General features: G+C 43.6%; 1 protein-coding gene and 1 pseudogene across 1 annotated transcript; both read left to right on the forward strand.

Moving 5' to 3' along the window:
* Positions 1–1204: 1204 nt before the first annotated feature.
* On the forward strand, positions 1205–11034 carry LOC129116780 (receptor-type tyrosine-protein phosphatase beta-like; the record flags this gene model as incomplete). Its single annotated transcript, XM_054627494.1, is given in 16 exon segments — positions 1205–1366; positions 1369–1471; positions 2225–2331; positions 2427–2532; positions 3172–3249; positions 3708–3725; positions 3808–3889; positions 4943–5033; positions 5197–5202; positions 5205–5272; positions 5763–5897; positions 6060–6182; positions 6485–6648; positions 6730–6865; positions 9901–10021; positions 10292–11034. Coding segments are annotated over 16 exon segments (1520 nt in total), but the record flags the coding sequence as incomplete, so codon positions are not given.
* A 1554-nt stretch (positions 11035–12588) lies between these two features.
* Positions 12589–22726, forward strand: LOC129116781 (fibroblast growth factor receptor substrate 2-like; annotated as a pseudogene).
* The last annotated feature ends 1260 nt before the right edge of the window (positions 22727–23986 follow it).

Genomic DNA, 23986 nt, shown 5'->3' on the forward strand with positions numbered 1-23986 from the left:
TATATATAGTTTTAAATATATATATATATACACAAAGAACCAGACTCCTGCACAGTACCTGAACACGTCCCTGTACTTCACACTAGTACTCCTGTCCATATCCGTACTTGTACTTTTAAACTTGTACTCGTACCTATACTCGTACTCATACTCATACTTGTACTCATACTCGTACTCGTACCTGTACTCCTAACCATCCTCATACTGGTACTGTCTTGTACCTGTTCATACCTGTGTACATACTTGTTCTCCTACTCATACTCAAACTGGCAATCGTACCCATACTCATACTTGTACTCATACTCGTACTCGTACTCATACTTGTACTCATACTCGTACTCGTACTCATACTTGTACTCATACTCGTACTCGTACTCATACTTGTACTTCTACTTGTACTCCTACTCCTACTTCTACTCATACTCGTACCTGTACTCCAACCATCCTCATACTGGTACTGTCTTGTACCTGTCCTTCCTGTGTACATACTTGTTCTCTTACTCCTACTTGTAGTTGTACATCTACCCATACTCATACTTGTACCTTCTTGTACCTGTTCATACCTTTGTCCATACTTGTTTTCCTACTCGTACTCAAACTGGTACTTGTACTTGTACTCCTACTCCTACTCGTACTTGTACTTGTACTCGTACTCGTACTCATATCCATACTCATACTTGTGCCCTCTTGTACCTGTCCCTACCTGTCTACATACTGGTTCTCCTACTCGTACTCGTACTCATACTTGTACTCGTAGTTGTACACGTACTTGTACTCCTACCCATACTCATACTTGTACATTCTTGTACCTTCTTTAACCCGTCTTACCTGTGGATCAAAGAAACGTTTTTTTCACCTGGTACCTGAACGCCTCGCGTGGTCAGGACAGACATATACATTTGAGGAGTAGTATAAAGAAGTATTGAGTATTCATGTTGAATGTGTACTCTGTGAAGGAGAGGAGGAAGTAGTATAAAGAAGTATTGAGTATTCGTTGAATGTGTACATATCACTTGTGAAGGAGAGGAGGAAGTAGTATAAAGAAGTATTGAGTATTCATGTTGAATGTGTACTCTGTGAAGGAGAGGAGGAAGTAGTATAAAGAAGTATTCAGTATTCATGTTGAATGTGTACTCTGTGAAGGAGAGGAGGAAGTAGTATAAAGAAGTATTCAGTATTCATGTTGAATGTGTACTCTGTTAAGGAGAGGAGGACCAGCAGCCGGACCAGAACCACCCTCTGCCGTCCTACCTGGACTATCAAACCAATGGCTCAGTAAAATCCTACCAGACTGGCTTCTTCCCGAGCCGTTGCTCCGACAGCAGCGTCCACAGCTTTGAGCTGAGTCTGGGGACGGGGATGGACTCACTGGGGGCCCCTGTGACCGCAGAGACTCAGACCTGGATCCAGAGACCAGCACAGACCTGAACCGGTTCTGTGACGGACCGCTGAAACCCAAAACCTCCTACAGGTACCGCACAAGAAAATAAACTGCGTTAAAGAATTCAATCCCTTTAAAGACGACTTAGGGTTCACTTAATATTAAATATAATAATCATAATAACTTGAATGATAATAATAATAATAATAATAATAATAATGAAAATAATAATAATAATAATAATAATAATAATGAAAATGAAAATGATGATGATGATGATAATAATAATAATTATTATAATAGTTATAATAATGATAATAATAATAATAATGATGATGATGATGATGGTAATAATGATAATAATAATGATAATAATAGTAATGAGAATAATAATGATAATAATAGTAATGATAATAATAATGCTGATAATAATAATGATAATAACAGTAATAATAATAATAATGAGAATAATAGTAATGAGAATAATAATGATAACTGTTACATAGTAAACAAACATGCCCTTAATATTATTAATAATAATATTCAATTAGTTCAGCTATTATTTTTTACAAACAAGTCAGAATGTGTGAAAGTTGTTTTATAGTCAGTTTTTTGTTTAAAACGACCAATCCGATCAAAAGTAGAGAAAAACAACGATGTTTAGATTTCTTTGCAGTTTATTAATTTGAAGAGTTTTAATGTAACAGCTGAGTCATTTTTAAAATTGAGATGAGAGTTGAAACAGAACCAGAATATTGTTATTTGAACTTAATCATATAATGTTTATGTGAATGAAATTAATATTAAAGCAGAGGTCTGTGTGCCCTGTGTTTCTGTCTGCAGGCTCAGCGTCCGAGCGTTTACTCAGCTGTTGGATGAGGAGCAGAAGGACCCCAGCTCTCCTCTGTACAGCGACACCTTCCTGTCGCCACCGGTGGTCACCGAGGCCGGTGAGACACAAACGTCTATTTATTTATAATATTTTAGTTGCTTTTTAGCTTTAGGATACGGTAGAAACACTTGAGATCCTTGTTTCCTCCCTCAGAGCCTCTGAGCGGTGTGATGGAGGGCGTCAGTGCCGCAATGTTCCTCGTCGTCATGGTGATGGGAGTCACTGCTCTGCTGCTCTGCAGACGATCGGCCCGCAAAGAGTGAGTATCCACAAACTGAAGCCTGAACTTAAACACTGAGAGGCGTCCGCCTCCCCATGACTCTACCCTCACGATGTGATTGGACGATTGTTTTTTATTATGTAATCTCTAAAAGAAAAAGCTCCTCTCACCTCCTCACTAACACTAATGACAGTAGTTATTGCTGCCAGGTCTGTTCTGCCCTCTGCTGGACTGAAACACAACACACCTCCTCACTCACACCAATGACAGTAGTTATTACTGCCAGGTCTGTTCTGCCCTCTGCTGGACTGAAACACAACACACCTCCTCACTCACACCAATGACAGTAGTTATTACTGCCAGGTCTGTGCTGCCCTCTGCTGGACTGAAACACAACACACCTCCTCACTTTGTGTTGATTTGAATATAAACTGTCACATTAAAATCGTATTATTCGGTTATTAAAGACACAAAGATCAAAGTTGTGACATGTCATAAGAGGTTGTATAACTTGCTTGGTGACTGGGCGGGTTTGAGGCTCTGGTTGTACGACCCTGCAGGTGTGTTCTCTTCCTATTTAAGGTGCAGCAGGTAAACTGGCTGCTCCACCTCCATCCTCACCCCCTCACCTGGATGAATAACAGGAAACACCACCTGTGTGATGCTTCTGTGTTTCAGAGTGCAGCAGAGATCCACAGTCAGGATGAATGTGAGGAGAGAGATGCCGTCATCAGGAGTTCACATGGGAGTCAGAGGGTAAAAGTACTGCATCCAATACTACATACTGTCCTGTAGTGACCACACTATCCAATATTATTGTACATACATTAAAGATAAGATATACTTTATTGTCCTGCATTGTAACACAAAGCTACTACTATAGTACACAGCTGATTATAGTACATATTAAGGGTCATAATACTACTGTAGTACACAGCTGATTATACTGCAATAGTAATATGTTTATACTGAGAACATTGCAATACCTCAGCTCTGTAAACCAGTATTATCTGCAGTACTAATAGAAACAATCCTAATGTGAATGTTAATTGTGAGGTTAATACTAATACTGCTAGTAATACTGATGATAACAAGATATAATAAATACCTGCCGGCTGAGACAGTTTGAGGTTCTCTCGTTTACTCTGAAATGGGGAACCAAGGTTCCTCGTTCTTCCTCACATGTTAACATCGCTTCCTGTTTGATTCCTCAGAAACCGTCGAGTCTCAAGGTGAGAAACTCAAACTTCTTCTCTTCAGCTCTAGTTTTTATCTGTTTGTCTTCTCACTGAACATCTGGTTTGTGTCTTTCAGTCCCATCAGGATCCAGAACTTTGAGAGTCACTACAACAAACTGCAGGCCGACTCCAACTACCTGCTGTCAGACGAGTATGAGGTGAAGGATCTCAGATATTATGAAGAGATTATGAAGAGATTATGAAGAGATTATATGGAGATTATAAAGAGATTATGAAGAGATTATATGGAGATTATAAAGAGATTATGAAGAGATTATAAAGAGATTATAAAGAGATTATGAAGAGATTATAAAGAGATTATAAAGAGATTATGAAGAGATTATAATGGAGATTGAAGAGATTATGAAGAGATGATAAAGAAAAGAAGAGATTATAAAGATGATGATTATGAAGAGATGATATAAAAAGAGAATATAAAGAGATTATAAAGAGATTATAAAGAGATTATGAAGAGAATAAGACATTATGAAGACATTATAAAGAGATTATAAAAGATGATTATGATAAAGAGATAATGATAAAGAGATTATGAAGAGATGATAAAGAGATTATGAAGAGATGATGATTATGAAAGAGATTATAAAGAGAATATGAAGATGATGATAAAGACATTATGAAGACATTATAAAGAGAATATGAAGAGATGATAAAGAGATTATAAAGAGATGATAAAGAGAAGAGAGATAAAGAGATGATAAAGACATTATAAAGAGATTATAAAGAGATGATAGAGTATAAAGAGATGATAAAGAGATGATAAAGAGATAATGAAGAGATGATAAAGACATTATATAGAGATTATAAAGAGATTATGAAGAGATGATAAAGATCTGATGAAGAGATTATGAAGACATTATACAGACATTATAAAGAGATTATAAAGAGAGTATAAATAGATGATAAAGAGAGTATAAAGAGATGATAAAAGAGAGTATAAAGAGATTGAAAGCTGTGTTTATTTTCATATTAGATTTTCTAGAACATAACGATGATCATCAGACAGAATCCGGTCTCCGTTATAGAGATGATTTCATAACATTAATAATGAAAGTACAATAACCAGTTAAATACTAATGTATTTGTGGCTACATGATATTCTTTTAAATAAAGAAGACATTTTATTTACTTATTCTTTTATGTTGAAGAGCCTCTGACTTCATCCAGACTCTGTTCTGTCTTTTTCTCTTCAGGACCTGAAGGACGTCGGTCGAAATCAGCCGCTGGACTCGGCTCTGCTGCCGGAGAACCGAGGAAAGAACCGATACAACAACATCCTGCCCTGTGAGTAACACTAATTAATACCAGAGAAGAAGAAGTAACATTAATACACATAGAAGAAGAAGAAGAAGAAGAAGAAGAAGAAGAAGAAGAAGAAGAAGAAGAAGAAGAAGGAGAAGAAGAAGAAGACACTTCCTGTGGTCTCTGACTCTGTTTCTGTCTCCAGATGACTCCACCGGGTGAAGCTGTCCTACGTGGATGATGATCCGTGCTCCGACTACATCAACGCTAGCTACATGCCGGTAAGAGGCTGTTGATATTGATTCAGTTATTGATTGATTGATTTGTTTTTCTCTGAGAACTGATGGTATTAAATCTATGGTGGACCTTTTTAAACTTCCTCCTGTATGTTTCAGTCAGTTGTTAACGTCCTGTATGTTTCAGTCAGTTTTTAACGTCCTCTATGTTTCAGTCAGTTTTCAGTTTTTCACAGTTTTTCCTCTATGTTTCAGTCAGTTTTTAACGTCCTCCATGTTTCAGTCAGTTTTTAACGTCCTCCATGTTTCAGTCAGTTTTTAACTTCCTCCATGTTTCAGTCAGTTTTTAACGTCCTCCATGTTTCAGTCAGTTTTTAACTTCCTCCATGTTTCAGTCAGTTTTTAACGTCCTCCATGTTTCAGTCAGTTTTTAACTTCCTCTATGTTTCAGTCAGTTTTTAACTTCCTCTATGTTTCAGTCAGTTTTTAACGTCCTCCATGTTTCAGTCAGTTTTTAACTTCCTCTATGTTTCAGGGGAGTAACTTCCGGAGGGAGTACATCGCCACACAGGGTCCTCTTCCTGGAACTAAAGATGATTTCTGGAAGATGGTCTGGGAGCAGAATGTCCACAACATGGTGATGGTCACTCAGTGTGTCGAGAAAGGAAGGGTGAGTATGAAGTCCTACGTTATCCTGTGGGAAGAATCAGCAGCACTGACATTAATTCCTCTTCCTCTTCCCCTCCCTCTCTCTTCATCCTCCTCTTCCTCTTCCTGTTCCCCCTCTTCCTCCTCTTCTTCGTCTTCCTCCTCCTCTTCCTCACCTGTCCAGGTGAAGTGTGACCATTACTGGCCCTTTGACCAGGAGCCTCTGTACTACGGAGACCTGATCGTCCAGATGTTGTCAGAGTCCGTTCTTCCTGAGTGGACCATACGAGAGTTCAACATCTGCAGCGTATGTTATTCTAAAGAACCAGCTGATGTGTTATTAATAACTATTCATTAATATGTGTGTGTGTGTCTGTGTTTGTGTATGTGTCTCTGTGTGTGTGTGTGTGTGTGTGTGTGTGTGTGTTGTGTGTGTGTATGTGTGTGTGTGTGTCTGTGTTTGTGTATGTGTCTCTGTGTGTGTGTATGTTTGTGTGTGTGTGTGTGTGTGTCTCTCTGTGTGTGTGTGTGTGTGTTTGTGTGTGTGTGTGTGTGTGTCTCTCTGTGTGTGTGTGTGTGTCTCTCTGTGTGTGTGTGTGTGTTTGTCAGGAGGAGCAGCTGAGCTTCACTCGTCTCCTCCGTCAGTTTCACTACACCGTCTGGCCGGATCACGGAGTCCCAGAGACGACGCAGTCCCTCATCCAGTTTGTCCGGACTGTGCGGGACTACGTCAACAGAAGTCCTGGATCTGGACCCACCGTGGTCCACTGCAGGTAGACCACAACCAGGACCTTCATCATTTGTTAGTCTGTTAAATTGAGTGTTTTCTGAATGGTGTCTGGTGTGTGTGTCAGTGCCGGAGTGGGTCGTACAGGAACCTTTATCGTTCTGGATCGAGTGCTTCAGCAGCTGGACACCAAGGACACGCTGGATATCTACGGCTCCGTGTTTGACCTCCGACTCCACCGCTCACACATGGTGCAGACCGAGGTCAGATTATTTTATTTTATTTTATTTTATTTTATTTTATTTTATTTTATTTTATTTTATTTTATTTTATTTTATTTTATTCTATCCATCCATCCATTTCCTTCCGCTTATCCTGGGCCGGGTTGCGGGGGCAGCAAGCTAAGGAGGGTCCTCCAGACGTCCTTCTCCCCAGCAACACTTTCCAGCTCCTCCTGGGGAACCCCGAGGCGTTCCCAGGCCAGACGAGATATATAATCTCTCCAGCTTGTTCTGGGTCTACCCCGGGGCCTCTTACCAGTTGGATGTGCCTGGAAAACCTCTAAAGGGAGGCGTCCAGGAGGCATCCTGATCAGATGCCCGAGCCACCTCAGCTGGCCCCTTTCGACGCGAAGGAGCAGCGGCTCTACTCCGAGCTCCCTCCGGATGTCTGAGTTCCTCACCCTCTCTCTAAGGCTGAGCCCAGCCACCCTACGAAGGAAGCTCATTTCGGCCGCTTGTATTTGCGATCTCATTCTTTCGGTCACTACCCAGAGCTCATGACCATAGATGAGGGTTGGAACGTAGATGGACTGGTAAATCGAGAGCTTTGCCTTACGGCTCAGCTCCTTCTTCACCAAAACGGTGCGGTACAACGCCCGCATCACTGCTGACACTGCACCGAACCGCCTGTCCATCTCCCTCTCCATTTTACCCTCACTCGTGAATAAGATCCCGAGATACTTGAACTCCCTCGCTTGGGGCAGTGACTCACTCCCAACCCAGAGGGTGCAATCCACCGTTTTCCGGAAGAGAACCATGGCCTCAGACTTGGAGGTACTGACTCTCATCCCAACCGCTTCACACTCGGCTGTGAACCGCCCCAGTGCGTGCTGAAGGTCACGTTCTGAAGAAGCCAACAGAACCACATCATCTGCAAAAAGCAGGGATGTGATTCTGAGGTCCCCAAACCGGAAACTCTCCTCCCCCCGGCTGCACCTTGAAATCCTGTCCATGAAAATCACAAACAGGATTGGTGACAATGGGCAGCCCTGGCGGAGGCCAACACGCACTGGGAACAAGCTCGACTTTGTGCCGGGTATCCGGACACAGCTCTCACTTTGGTTATACAAGGACCAAATGGCTCATAGAAACGAACCAGGTACCCCATATTCCCGCAGTACCCCCACAGGACTCCCCAAGGGACACGGTCAAAGGCCTTCTCCAAGTCCACAAAACACATGTAGACTGGATGAGCAAACTCCCATGCACCCTCCAACAGACCTGCAAGGGTAAAGAGTTGGTCCGCTGTTCCACGTCCAGGACGGAATCCGCATTGCTCCTCCTGAATCCGAGGTTCAACAATCGGACGGAGCCTCCTTTCCAGCACCCTGGAGTAAACTTTCCCGGGAGGCTGAGCAGTGTGATACCCCGATAATTGGAGCACATTCTCCGGTCCCCCTTTTGAAAATGGGAACCACCACCCCGGTCTGCCACTCCACAGGCACTGTACCCGACTTCCACGCGACAGTGAAGAGACGTGTCAACCAAGACAGCCCAACAATGTCCAGAGCCTTTAGCATCTCTGGTCGAATCTCATCCACTCCTGGCGCTTTGCCGCTGAAGAGCTTTTTAACGACCTCAACGACCTCTGCCAGGCATATGGACCAGTCTTCCCCTGAGTCTTCAGACTCTGCCTCTTCCACAGAGGACGTGTTGGTCGGGTTCAGGAGTTCCTCAAAGTGTTCTTTCCACCGCTCGACAATATCCCCAGTCCGGGTCTGCAGTTCTCCCCCCCTGCTGAGCACAGCCTGAGAAAAGCCCTGCTTCCCCTTTCTGAGTCGTCTCACGGTTTGCCAGAACTTCCTTGAGGCCATTCGAAAGTCCTTCTCCATGGCCTCGCCGAACTCCTCCCACACCCGGGTTTTGCCTCAGCAACCGCCGCAGCTGCAGCCCTTCTGGCCAACCGGTACCTGCCTGCTGATTCAGGAGACCCCTGGGCCAACCAAGCCCGAAAGGCCTCCTTCTTCAGCTTGACGGCCTCCTTCACCGCTGGTGTCCACCAGCGGGTTCTCGGATTGCCGCCACGACAGGCACCGATCGCCTTCCGACCACAACTTCTAGCAGCAGCTTCCACAATGGAGGATCTGAACATGGCCCACTCGGATTCCATGTCCCCAGCCTCCCCCGGGATGCACGAGAAATTATTCCGGAGGTGGGAGTTGAAGACCTTGCGGACAGGATCCTCAGCCAGACGTTCCCAGTTCACCCTCACTACACGTTTGGGTTTACCGGGTCTGTCCGGCAGCCTCCCCCCCACCTGATCCAACTCACCACCAGGTGGTGATCAGTTGACAGCTCTGCTCCTCTCTTCACCCGAGTGTCCAAGACATACGGCCGCAGGTCTGATGACACAACTACAAAGTCGATCATAGACCTTTGGCCTAGGGTGTTCTGGTACCAAGTCAGTCCATGACTATCACAGAAGTCCAACAACAAAGCACTACTCGGGTTCAGATCGGGCAGGCCGTTCCTCCCAATCACACCCCTCCAGGTTTCTCCATCGTTACCCACGTGAGCGTTGAAGTCTCCCAGAAGAACTATGGAGTCCCCAGTCGGTGCCCTTTCCAGAACACCACCCAAGGACTCCAAGAAGGCCGCGTACTCCGAACTGCCGTTTGGTGCATAGGCACAAATGACAGTCAGAGACTTTCCTCCTGCGATTCCCAGTCGCAGAGAGGCGACCCTCTCGTTCTCCGGGGAGAACTCCAGAACAGCGGCGCTCAGCCGGGGGCTTGTGAGTATCCCCACACCCGCCTGGCGCCTCTCACCCTGGGCAACTCCGGAAAAGGAAAAAGTCCAGCCCCTCTCCAGGAGTTTGGTTCCAGAACCGGTGCTATGCGTGGAGGTGACCCCAACTATATCTAGTTGGTAGCGCTCCACCTCCCGCACCAGCTCCGGTTCAGCCTGCCGCCCAGCTCACATTGCACCCGACCCCAATGCCTATCCCTGCGGGTGGTGGGCCCACAGGGTATTTTATTTTATTTTAATATGACGTAGTTTCTCCTCCACCTCCTCAGTGTCAGTACGCGTACCTCCATCAGTGTGTTCGTGACGTTCTCAGAGCCAGGAAGCTCCACAGTGAGCAGGACAACTTCCTCTACCCCGTCTATGCAAATGTGAACTACAACTCCCAACGAGGTAAGTGATCATTAAACTACACCTGCAGCTCATTAACAACCAAACTACACCTGCAGCTCATTAACAACCAAACTACACCTGTAACTCATTAACAACTAAACTACACCTGTAACTCATTAACAACTAAACTACACCTGTAGCTCATTAACAACTAAACTACACCTGTAGCTCATTAACAACCAAACTACACCTGCTGCTCCTTTAGAGACATTAGGGTTAAATAACGGATATAAATATCTTTCATATAAATATATTGATCTTTTTCCACAGAGACCCTGTGCAGACGATAAAGATTCTATAGACTACTGATCTATATGTTTGACTACTGATCTATATGTTTGACTACTGATCTATATGTTTGACTACTGATCAATATGTTTGACAACTGATCTATATGTTTGACTACTGATCTATATGTTTGACTACTGATCTATATGTTTGACTACTGATCAATATGTTTGACAACTGATCTATATGTTTGACTACTGATCAATATGTTTGACAACTGATCTATATGTTTGACTACTCATCTATATGTTTACTACTATGTATCATGCAGGACTGTACATAAACGTAATATCTGTGTGTATTTGTATATATTTCTTATATTTCTAAATTATGTGTTTTTATTGTTTTATGAGTTTCAATATTTGCACATTTCAGTTTTCATGTAAAACACACTCTGTCCTTAGTCCCTCACATCCTCTGTCCTTAGACCCTCACATCCTCTGTCCTTAGTCCCTCACATCCTCTGTCCTTAGTCCCTCACATCCTCTGTCCTTAGTCCCTCATATCCTCTGTCCTTAGTCCCTCACATCCTCTGTCCTTAGTTCCTCACCTCCTTTGTCCTTAGTCCCTCATATCCTCTGTCCTTAGTTCCTCACCTCCTCTGTCCTCAGCATATGTCACAAATGATTGATATAGTGAGAGTAGTTAAAGCAATAATAGTATAAATGACTACTACTACTACTACTACTAGTACTACTACTAGTAGTAAATAATAAATGTGTATATAACAGAACAGATGACGGTCAGAAGTCTTTATTGATCCACCTGAAGCTAAAGGAGACGTTAGTGGACATGAAGCCCTGGAGTATTGATTACCCAGCTCATAATAATAATCCATAATCCATAATCCTCCTCCTGTTGTTACTGCTCTGGTTAAATATGTGAATTCAATAAGTGCAGCGAACTGATACGAATACAGTAAGTGCAACAACTAATACGAATGCAATGAGTGCTACGAGGAAGGCTCAGGGTAGTACTCTTGAAGAGGTGAGTTTTCAGCCTGCGCCGAAAGATGGGCAGCGACTCTGCTGGGTACTTCAGGTACTACAGTACTTCAGGTACTACAGTACTACAGTACTTCAGGTACTACAGTACTTCAGGTACTACAGTACTTCAGGTTCTACAGTACTACAGTACTACAGTACAGTACTACAGGTACTACAGTACTTCAGGTACTACAGTACTACAGTACTACAGTACTTCAGTACTACAGTACTTCAGGTACTACAGTACTTCAGGTACTACAGTACTACAGTACTTCAGTACTACAGTACTACAGTACTTCAGTACTACAGTACTTCAGTACTACAGTACTTCAGTACTTCAGTACTACAGTACTACAGTACTTCAGTACTACAGTACTTCAGGTACTACAGTACTTCAGTACTTCAGTACTACAGTACTTCAGTACTTCAGTACTTCAGGTACTACAGTACTACAGTACTTCAGGTACTACAGTACTTCAGGTACTACAGTACTACAGTACTTCAGTACTACAGTACTTCAGGTACTACAGTACTTCAGTACTTCAGGTACTACAGTACTTCAGTACTACAGTACTACAGTACTACAGTACTTCAGTACTACAGTACTTCAGGTACTTCAGGTACTACAGTACTTCAGGTACTACAGTACTACAGTACTTCAGTACTACAGTACTTCAGGTACTACAGTACTTCAGTACTTCAGTACTTCAGGTACTACAGTACTACAGTACTTCAGTACTACAGTACTACAGTACTTCAGTACTACAGTACTACAGTACTTCAGTACTTCAGGTACTACAGTACTTCAGTACTTCAGTACTACAGTACTTCAGGTACTACAGTACTTCAGGTACTACAGTACTACAGTACTACAGTACTTCAGGTACTACAGTACTACAGTACTTCAGTACTTCAGGTACTACAGTACTACAGTACTTCAGTACTACAGTACTTCAGTACTACAGTACTTCAGTACTTCAGGTACTACAGTACTACAGTACTACAGTACTACAGTACTTCAGTACTTCAGTACTACAGTACTTCAGTACTACAGTACTTCAGGTACTACAGTACTTCAGTACTTCAGTACTACAGTACTACAGTACTTCAGTACTACAGTACTTCAGTACTTCAGTACTTCAGTACTACAGTACTACAGTACTTCAGGTACTACAGTACTACAGTACTACAGTACTTCAGTACTTCAGTACTACAGTACTACAGTACTTCAGTACTTCATGAAAGAGTAGTTCTGCATATTTCCAGATGACGTCACTAGTGTCTCTCTGGGAGAGGCCCCGGCTGTCCCAAACCGCACGGCCGCGCATGCGCACAGCGGCGGCTCTTCAGCACATTGAGCTGCTGAACTCTCGGAAGTTTAAGTTGGTTGAGCGCAGCTAGCAGCAGCTAGCATCACTTAGCTGTGTTTACCCGCAAGCACACGCAGCTCTGCCCATGGATGTACTCCGTGCCCCGGCCTCTCACTGCGGGAACCCTCGCCACAGACGGTAGACCTGGTTGTTCCTCCAGAGGAAGATGGAGGATCAGAGCTAGCGGCTAACGCTAGCTGTGACTAGCGGCTAACGCTAGCTGTGACTAGCGGCTAACGCTAGCTGTGGTCGGCTAACTGTCCGGAGAGTCTGGAGGCTGCGTCCCAACACACCGCCGGGGTGAGTACGGCTGAGATCACCGGGTGAAGAGCTAGCGACAGTTAGCTCAGGAGCTAGAGACAGTTAGCTCCTGAGCTAGAGACAGTTAGCTCAGGAGCTAGAGACAGTTAGCTCAGGAGCTAGAGACAGTTAGCTCAGGAGCTAGAGACAGTTAGCTCAGGAGCTAGACAGTTAGCTCAGGAGCTAGAGACAGTTAGCTCAGGAGCTAGAGACAGTTAGCTCAGGAGCTAACTATTTAGCTGGAATCTGTGTTAGCTTCCCGAGAGGTCAGCTTAGCTTAGGAGCTAACTAGCTGCATTACACCTCCAGCTAACGGCTAGTTAGAGACCAGTCAACACTGGGAACACTGGGGAGACACAGTTAACTGGGAACACTGGGGAGACACAGTTAACTGGGAACACTGGGGAGACACAGTTAACTGGGGACACTGGGGAGACACAGTTAACTGGGAACACTGGGGAGACACAGTTAACTGGGGACACTGGGGAGACACAGTTAACTGGGGAACACTGGGGAGACACAGTTAACTGGGGACACTGGGGAGACACAGTTAACTGGGAACACTGGGGAGACACAGTTAACTGGGGACACTGGGGAGACACAGTTAACTGGGGACACTGGGGAGACACAGTTAACTGGGGACACTGGGGAGACACAGTTAACTGGGGACACTGGGGAGACACAGTTAACTGGGGACACTGGGGAGACACAGTTAACTGGGGACACTGGGGAGACACAGTTAACTGGGGACACTGGGGAGACACAGTTAACTGGGGACACTGGGGAGACACAGTTAACTGGGGACACTGGGGAGACACAGTTAACTGGGAACACTGGGGAGACACAGTTAACTGGGGACACTGGGGAGACACAGTTAACTGGGGACACTGGGGAGACACAGTTAACTGGGGACACTGGGGAGACACAGTTAACTGGGGACACTGGGGAGACACAGTTAACTGGGGACACTGGGGAGACACAGTTAACTGGACACTGGGGAGACACAGTTAACTGGGAACACTGGGGAGACACAGTTAACTGGGAACACTGGGGAGACACAGTTAACTGGGAACACTGGGGAGACACAGTTAACTGGGAACACTGGGGAGACACAGTTAACTGGGGACACTGGGGAGACACAGTTAACTGGGAACACTGGGGAGACACAGTTAACTGGGAACACTGGGGACACACAGACACAGTTAACTGGGGACACTGACACAGTTAACTGGGAACACTGGGGACACAGTTAACTGGGGGGACACTGACACAGTTCACTGGGGACACAAATATATGCAGTATGAACAGTGTGTCATGAGTATACTGTATATAGTATATATGCAGTATGAACAGTGTGTCATGAGTATACTGTATATAGTATATATGCAGTATGAACAGTGTGTCATGAGTATACTGTATATAGTATATATGCAGTATGAACAGTGTGTCATACTGTATATAGACAGTATGAACAGTGTGTCATGAGTATACTGTATATAGTATATATGCAGTATGAACAGTGTGTCATGAGTATACTGTATATAGTATATATGCAGTATGAACAGTGTGTCATGAGTATACTGTATATAGTATATATAGTGTCACAAAATCATTTCAACGCTCTGAAGGCAGTAAACCTTTAAAAATACTAAATGTTGTACTTTTATTTTGTTTCTTCATAAGAACACAATTCAAATGATAAATAAATAATAGACTATGTTTATGGATTAAAACAGATCTCTTCATTATTAGTGTTAATGATGTATTATAAGCTTAGGGTTAGCGGTGCTGCTAACGTTACTAGCTCTCCTCCTACCATGTATAGAAGTCTATGAGAAAATGACTCTACTTCTCTCTTGATTTATTCCCTCAGTAAACATTGTAAACATGAGTTTATGGTCTCAATCTCTAGTTTCAAGTCTTCTTCAATACAGCATGATGTTCATTTAGTAAATGATGCTCCATTTAGAGTCAAACAGACCATAAAGCAGGGGATGCTTTAGGGCGGGGCTACACACTGATTGACAGGTCGACACCAGAGACGTATACGCCGTCTCTACGTCACTCCTCCTCAGTCCATATATGGTCACTTCCTCATTAGTTGATTAAAAAAACAACATGGCGTCGGCTAAAACGGCAAACTGGAGGCTTTAAAACATCCAGAAACCAGAGACGTCATGACTACTACGTCCACTTCTTATAAACTGTCTTTGGTTTAACCTGTACAGTTATATGTTTAATTAAAAACCAATCATAACTCATCAAATGATTAGCTTATCAAAAGGTATTTACAGAAGGTGGGATGAATCTGGTCACTCGGTATGTTACTGAAACTCGTTGGGATCTTCTCACAGAGCTCCACATTGTGTTTTAGAGGCATCTTGTTCTCCAAACATAAAACACGCTATGACCGAGTGCCCGCCATTCTCTTAACGCACTTTATACAAATCCACCTATTGAGGCGTCAATGACATCAATAACCTGGACCAATCCGTCCAGCTGATGATTGGCTAATTGAGCTACTCTTTTGAGCGATAGTGTGAACTGTGACCTCTCATTTGTGTCTGCAGAGCTGCTGTTCATGTTCACAAGTAAACCAGAGCATGAGAGTCCCTCAGGCTCTGAGGATGGGACCAGGGCTACTGGAGGCAGGATCTAGGTGAGGACGCCTCCAGACCAATGTCTTATTAAAGCCACAGGGTCGATGTTTGTCTAAACACCTGTTTGTTTGTTTGTTGTGTCCCAGACATCAGATGGTGCTCTGAAGAAGCCATGGGTAGCTGTTTAAGCTGTCCAGAGAAAGAGTCAATTCCAGATAATCATCAAAGTAAATTCAAGGTGAGTTTGTATCTCTCCCATATTAACCCATAGAGACCCGTTTTTGTCTTTTTTAGGGGGAGACATGTTTATGGATTAGACCTCGAGGAACACCATCGAAAATCCATGCTGTGGTTTTTATATCTAAAATGTCTGACATTTTGAGATTTCGGTGAGAATGGCATTTTGGTCCATTGTAAGGCAAACACTCCAGTCTGAGATCCAGTTCAGGATCCACCTCATTGTCTCCACATCTACAGACCACACATACTCTGAATGTCTCTATTTTGTGGTTGTAAAGTCTCATGAGGCAGTGAGACTGTGTTGTTGTTGTTGTTGTTGTTGTTGTTGTTGTTGTTGTTGTTCCTGCCTCTGACTGTGTTGTTGTTGTTCTTTCCTCTGACTGTGTTGTTGTTGTTCTTTCCTCTGACTGTGTTGTTGTTGTTCTTTCCTCTGACTGTGTTGTTGTTGTTGTTGTTCTTTCCTCTGACTGTTGTTGTTCTTTCCTCTGACTGTGTTGTTGTTGTTCTTTCCTCTGACTGTGTTGTTGTTGTTCTTTCCTCTGACTGTGTTGTTGTTGTTGTTGTTGTTGTTCTTTCCTCTGACTGTGTTGTTGTTGTTCTTTCCTCTGACTGTTGTTGTTCTTTCCTCTGTTGTTGTTGTTGTTCTTTCCTCTGACTGTGTTGTTGTTGTTCTTTCCTGACTGTGTTGTTGTTCTTTCCTCTGACTTGTTGTTGTTCTTTCCTCTGACTGTGTTGTTGTTGTTCTTTCCTCTGACTGTGTTGTTGTTGTTCTTTCCTCTGACTGTGTTGTTGTTGTTCTTTCCTCTGACTGTGTTGTTGTTGTTGTCTGACTTGTTGTTCTTTCCTCTGACTGTGTTGTTGTTGTTCTTTCCTCTGACTGTGTTGTTGTTGTTGTTGTTCTTTCCTCTGACTGTGTTGTTGTTGTTCTTTCCTCTGACTGTGTTGTTGTTGTTCTTTCCTCTGACTGTGTTGTTGTTGTTCTTTCCTCTGACTGTGTTGTTGTGTTGTTGTTCTTTCCTCTTGTTGTTGTTGTTCTTTCCTCTGACTGTGTTGTTGTTGTTCTTTCCTCTGACTGTGTTGTTGTTGTTCTTTCCTCTGACTGTGTTGTTGTTGTTCTTTCCTCTGTTGTTGTTGTTCTTTCCTCTGACTGTGTTGTTGTTGTTGTTGTTCTTTCCTCTGACTGTGTTGTTGTTGTTCTTTCCTCTGACTGTGTTGTTGTTGTTCTTTCCTCTGACTGTGTTGTTGTTGTTGACCTGTACAGGTGATAAACGTGGACGACGATGGGAACGAATTGGGCTCAGGTGTAATGGAGTTGACTGATGCTGAACTCGTCCTCCACACCCATCGCCGTGACGACGTCAGGTGGCCTTACCTGTGCTTACGTCGCTATGGCTACGACTCGAACCTGTTCTCGTTTGAGAGCGGTCGTCGCTGCCAGACTGGTCAAGGTACATATCACATGACACTTTGATAAAACTTTATTTATTTAATAATCACAGCAGAAACACAACTCAATTCAATTTATGTAGTATGGCCAAAAATCACAAAGGAGAAATGTACACACACACACACACACACACACACACACACACACACACACACACACACACACACACACACACACACACACACACACAGGTGTATCATGGTGTCTGTATTTGTTTGTTTTTCTCTCCTGATCTTTATGACATTATGAACACAAACGAAGATAGTTTGGTGTTTTATTATTTTTCAGGTATTTTTGCCTTCAAATGTTCTCGAGCTGAAGAGATCTTCAACATGCTGCAGGAGGTGATGCACAGTCACAGCATTAGTGTGGTGGAGGAGGCGGTGCTGGAGCCCAACCAGCAGGCAGCACACACACCTGCAGGTACACACACACACACACACACACACACACACACACACACACACACACACACACACACACACCTGCAGGTACACACACACACACACACCTGCAGGTACACACACACACACACACACACACACACACACACAGGTCAACACACACACAAATCTCTAACAGGCCAAGAAGAAGTGAGATTGCCAAAATGTCTTAACTTTCCAAAAATATCTCTGCAGGTTAAAAGCTTGTTTCGGTCTTCACTATGTAGAAAAGAAGAAACACCTGAAGTCTTCTACTTCATCCTGAAAGTATAATGTGTGTGTGTGTGTGTGTGTGTGTGTGTGTGTGTGTGTGTGTGTGTGTGTGTGTGTGTGTGTGTGTGTGTGTGTGTGTGTGTGTGTGTGTGTGTGTGTGTGTGTGTGTGTGTGTGTGTGTGTGTGTGTGAGATCAGCTCTGGGTTACTCGGTGCCAACGGTGCCTAATGGTGTGACCAGGATCCCGTCTGTGGGTGAGGCCCCGTCTCACCCCTCCACCCGTCACCCGTCTGTGGCCAGCACCCGTCTGCCCTCAGTGGGAGAAGAGTCCACTCATCCTCTGCTGGTGGCTGATGAAGCGGTGAGAGACACGGTTCTTCTTGCTCACATTAATGCTCATTAAATGTATACAACGAAGTATCGTATTTCGTATCGATACACAAAGCCAAGTATAAACCTTTTATTCGGGATGAACTGATTTGGCCATAACTGATGTTATACAAGTCCCTGTTTCATAACCATAATGCTCAGGTCACACAAAAAGGGACGCGTTAGATCACGGATCATTTGTATTAGCGAGAAAGCACAAGGACTCCGGGGAAGAAGCAAAATCAGTAATGTGCATAAATAGGAGATTAATACATAAACAAGGAGGGAGAGAAGAGGAGAGAGGAGCTCAGTGTATCCTAGGTAGTCCCCGGCTGTCTAGGCCTATAGCAGCATATCTAGGGGCTGGACCAAGGAGAACCTGAACCAGTCCTAACTATAAACCTAACTATAAACCTGAACCAGTCCTAACTATAGACCTGAACCAGTCCTAACTATAAACCTGAACCAGTCCTAACTATAGACCTGAACCAGTCCTAACTATAAACCTGAACCAGTCCTAACTATAAACCTGAACCAGTCCTAACTATAAACCTGAACCAGTCCTAACTATAAACCTGACCAGTCCTAACTATAGAGAACCAGTCCTAACTATAAACCTGAACCAGTCCTAACTATAAACCTGAACCAGTAAACCTAACTATAAACCTGAACCAGTCCTAACTATAAACCTGAACCAGTCCTAACTATAAACCTGAACCAGTCCTAACTATAGACCTGAACCAGTCCTAACTATAGACCTGAAAGTCCCAGAACCCCTAACTATATGAACCAGTCCTAACTATAAACCTGAACCAGTCCCTAACTGAACCAGTCCTAACCTAGACCTGAACCAGTCCTAACTATAAACCTGAACCACTAACTATAGACCTCCTAACTATAAACCTGAACCAGTCCTAACTATAAACCTGAACCAGTAACTATAGACCTGAAACTATAAACCTGAACCAGTCCTAACTATAAACCTGAACCAGTCCTAACTATAGACCTGAACCAGTCCTAACTATAAACCTGAACCAGTCCTAACTATAGACCTGAACCAGTCCTAACTATAGACCTGAACCAGTCCTAACTATAGACCTGAACCAGTCCTAACTATAAACCTGAACCAGTCCTAACTATAAACCTGAACCAGTCCTAACTATAGACCTGAACCAGTCCTAACTATAAGTGCTATCAGAAAGGAAGGTCTTCAGCCTGCTCTTAGTGGTGAGTGTGTCTGCCCCCCGGACTGAAACTGGAACCTGGTTCCACAGAAGAGGAGCCTGATAACTGAAGGCTCTGGCTCCCATCCTACTTTTATATACTCTAGGAACCACAAGTAACCCTGCATTGATGGAGCGCAGCTCTCTAGTTGGGTAATATGGAACTATAAGTTCCTTAAGATAAGACGGTGCCTGGCCAGTTAGAGCTTTGTAGGTGAGGAGAAGGATTTTAAATTCTATTCTTGATTTAACAGGGAGCCAGTGCAGAGAAGCTAATACTGGAGTAATATGATCTCTTTTCTTAGTTTCTGTTAGAACACGTGCTGCAGCATTCTGGATCAACTGTAAAGATTTAAGAGACCTATTAGAGCAGCCTGATAATAAGGAGTTACAGTAATCTAGTCTAGAGGTAACAAATGCATGAACTAGTTTTTCTGCTTTGAGACAGGAAGTGACTGATTTAAATGTTACGTAAATTAAAAAAGGCTGTCCTTGAGATCTGTTTTATATAAGAGTTAAACATTTATTTAAGAGTTAAACATTAGTAATGTTGGTAATATTAGTAACATTAGTAACGTTGATAATATAAACGTTAGTAACATTAGTAACGGTGATAATATAAACATTAGTAACATTAGTAACGTTAGTAACATTAGTAATGGTGATAATATTAACATTAGTAACGTTAGTAGCATTAGTAATGGTGATAATATAAACATTAGTAACGTTAGTAGCATTAGTAATGGTGATAATATAAACGTTAGTAACGTTAGTAACGGTGATAATATAAACATTAGTAACATTAGTAACGTTAGTAACATTAGTAATGGTGATAATATTAACATTAGTAACGTTAGTAGCATTAGTAATGGTGATAATATAAACGTTAGTAACATTAGTAACGGTGATAATATAAACATTAGTAACATTAGTAACGTTAGTAACATTAGTAATGGTGATAATATAAACGTTAGTAACATTAGTAACGGTGATAATATAAACATTAGTAACATTAGTAACGTTAGTAGCATTAGTAATGGTGATAATATAAACGTTAGTAACGTTAGTAGCATTAGTAACGGTGATAATATAAACGTTAGTAACGTTAGTAGCATTAGTAACGGTGATAATATAAACGTTAGTAACGTTAGTAGCATTAGTAACGGTGATAATATTAGTAACGGTGATAATATAAACATTGGTAACGTTAGTAACATTAGGAACATTATTAACGTGAGTAACATTAGTAACGGTGATAATATAAACGTTAGTAACGTTAGTGACCTTAGTAAAGTTATTAACATTAGTAACATTAGTAACATTAGGAACGTTAGTAACGGTGATAATATAAACATTAGTAACATTACATTACATTACAGTCATTTAGCAGACGCTTTTATCCAAAGCGACTTACAGGAAGTGTATTCAGAACGGAGAAGGGAAGTTGTGTGAGAGAACTTGGGTCATTGAACACCAGACGTGCTGCAGCTTTCTGGACGAGCTCCAGAGGTCTGATGGCCGACGCCGGGGCTCCAGTAGTGAGTTGCAGTAGTCCAGGCGGGAGATGACCAACATAACATAATATAAACGTTAGTAGCATTAGTAACGGTGATAATATAAACATTAGTAATATTAGTTACGTTATTAACATTAGTAACATTAGTAACATAAGTAACGTTAGTATCGTTAGTAACATTAGTTATTGCTCTGATAATGATGTCGTCATGCTGTTATTTCCTCGTTCAGGTCCACACGTATGTGAACACCACGGGGCTCCTGGAAGACCAGCCCAGCCCTCTGACGGTCACCACCCCTCTGGAGAGTCCCACCTCCCCCGGTCTCTGTGTCCTCCGACCCCCCCGCCTCCCCCTAGGGTCCGGACCGAGCCGTCAGACCCGCCCCCGCCGGAGCCCCAGGTGCTGCTGGAGCCTCAGGGGTTCGCTTCGTGCTGGGCCCGACCCCGGTCCAGAGGCAGCTGATGGAGAAGGAGAAGAGGCAGCAGGAGGCCAAGGAGGCCGAGGAGCCCCGAGAGACTAACGGCCACGTGGAGGCCCCCGCCGAGCCGGCACTCTCTAACGGCTCCTCCTTCAATCCCTCAACGGCTCCTCGCCGCCACCGCCCGCCCCCTCACACCCGACCTGCAGAATGTTAACAACTCGGCACAGCGGCGAACGGCGCTGCTGGACTACGAGAACCTGCCGGCGCTGCCGCCGGTGTGGGAGGCGAGGAAGCCGAGCTCAGAGGAGGAGGAGAACGGCTGCAGCGGGCTGAAGACGCCGTCGCTCAACGGCTACAACCACCACCCCCCACAGCCTGCTGCAGCACTCTTACTCCCACCCTCTGTCCCCCGGCCTGGAGGCCTCACATAACTACGTCAACACAGAGAACGTGACGGCGCCGCTCAGCGCCCACCGGCCCGACACGGCTCGGCGCCGCACCGACGGACCCACCGTCTTCAACTTTGACTTCCGTCGGCCGCCGCTGCCGGGCCACGCGGAGCCGCCCAAAACCCTCAACTACATCGAGGTGGAGATGGACAACAGCGTGGGGAACAAGGGCGCCTCGGACGGCAGCAACCCCCACACGCCCCGCACTCCCACCTCCCCGCTCCCCCAACCACCCCCACCCGCCGCACTGAGCTCTACGCCCTCATCGACATCGAGCGCACCGCCGCCATGTCCAACCTGCAGAAGGCCCGGCCGCGAGACGACGGCACGTCACGCAAGACGCGGCACAACAGCACGGAGCTGCCCACCAAAAGCACTGCGTGACACGCACCAACGGCTTCACCCTCTGTTCCGTCTGATTGGACGGACGGAGCTTCTTTATATTCACTGGGAGACGCAGTGACGGACTCCACCTGACCAATGAGTGAATGACTTCCTGTGTGGTCACCTGTGGAGGTAGACCTCGGTACTTGCCATATAGCGGTGATGTAATACCTCTGTTGGGTTGAGACCGGACTGCATTCCTCCTCCTTATATGGTACAAATCAGTATTACTGAACAAAGCATTCCATTTAGCCTTTTATATGATTCACTACATGCTGCTGTAATTCAGTATCTAAGGACGACATGGTACACACATTATGTTTTTGAATATGTACAGTAGATTCTGGCACAATAAATGTCTGTTCTGTTTTTATTTGTACTTCTACCTCAGCTCATCATTGGCTTCAATGTGCAGAAAAATCACATTTAGAGGAAGAGTTCGACATTCAGCAACGCCTCAAAATCACTTTGAATCAGTTCCGTCACTTACAGCTCGAAGCTTCATGAGTAACCTTCACATTCACGTTCTAGATTCACATTCACATTCTCGATTAACATTCTAGATTCACAGCTCGAAGCTTCATGAGTAACCTTCACATTCACGATTAACATTCTAGATTCACATCTCGAAGCTTCATGAGTAACCTTCACATTCTAGATTCACATTCACGTTCTCGATTAACATTCTAGATTCACATCTCGAAGCTTCATGAGTAACCTTCACATTCTAGATTCACATTCACGATTAACATTCTAGATTCACATCTCGAAGCTTCATGAGTAACCTTCACATTCTAGATTCACATTCACATTAACATTAGATTCACATTCACGTAACCTTCACATTTCGATTAACATTCTAGATTCACATCTCGAAGCTTCATGAGTAACCTTCACATTCTAGATTCACATTCACGATTAACATTCTAGATTCACATCTCGAAGCTTCATGAGTAACCTTCACATTCTAGATTCACATTCACGTTCTCGATTAACATTCTAGATTCACATCTCGAAGCTTCATGAGTAACCTTCACGTTCTCGATTAACATTCTAGATTCACAGCTCGAAGCTTCATGAGTAACCTTCACATTCTAGATTCACATTCACGATTAACATTCTAGATTCACATCTCGAAGCTTCATGAGTAACCTTCACATTCTAGATTCACATTCTCGATTAACATTCTAGATTCACAGCTCGAAGCTTCATGAGTAACCTTCACATTCTCCACTGAGTTGTTTCCTCCATGTCTCTTCAATGTGATTCTGTATTTGTCAGATAAAGGTCTGGCAACACTTCTATTAGTTGATGTTCTATAAACAATGTTCTCATAGTAGAAATAGATTCCCGGGGCGTCTGTAGGATTGTTTCAGACTCCAGAGCGCTGTGAGGTCCAAAAGTCTACATTTGTTTTTATATAACAAAATATTCGGCTTTACTGTTTCTCAAGAACATTTTTACAGAAAGCACAAAGCTGTTCAACAGGACCATGAATTCCATTCATATAACCACAATAACACAGAGGCTGCATTCCAAACTACATAGTACTGACGAAGAAATATACAATGCACACTGTAACTGCGTTGTACTGTCAGTAGTATCCTCTATGAAACTGTTGAATTGATTTATTTTGATGTATGCTAGGCCGGGCTTTAGCCTTTAAACAGGCTCTAAAAGCATACTGACTGTTACTGCGAATGATACCGTTTATT

This window comes from Anoplopoma fimbria, unplaced genomic scaffold (genome assembly GCF_027596085.1).
Source record: "Anoplopoma fimbria isolate UVic2021 breed Golden Eagle Sablefish unplaced genomic scaffold, Afim_UVic_2022 Un_contig_8996_pilon_pilon, whole genome shotgun sequence".
Taxonomy (NCBI): Eukaryota; Metazoa; Chordata; class Actinopteri; order Perciformes; family Anoplopomatidae; genus Anoplopoma; species Anoplopoma fimbria.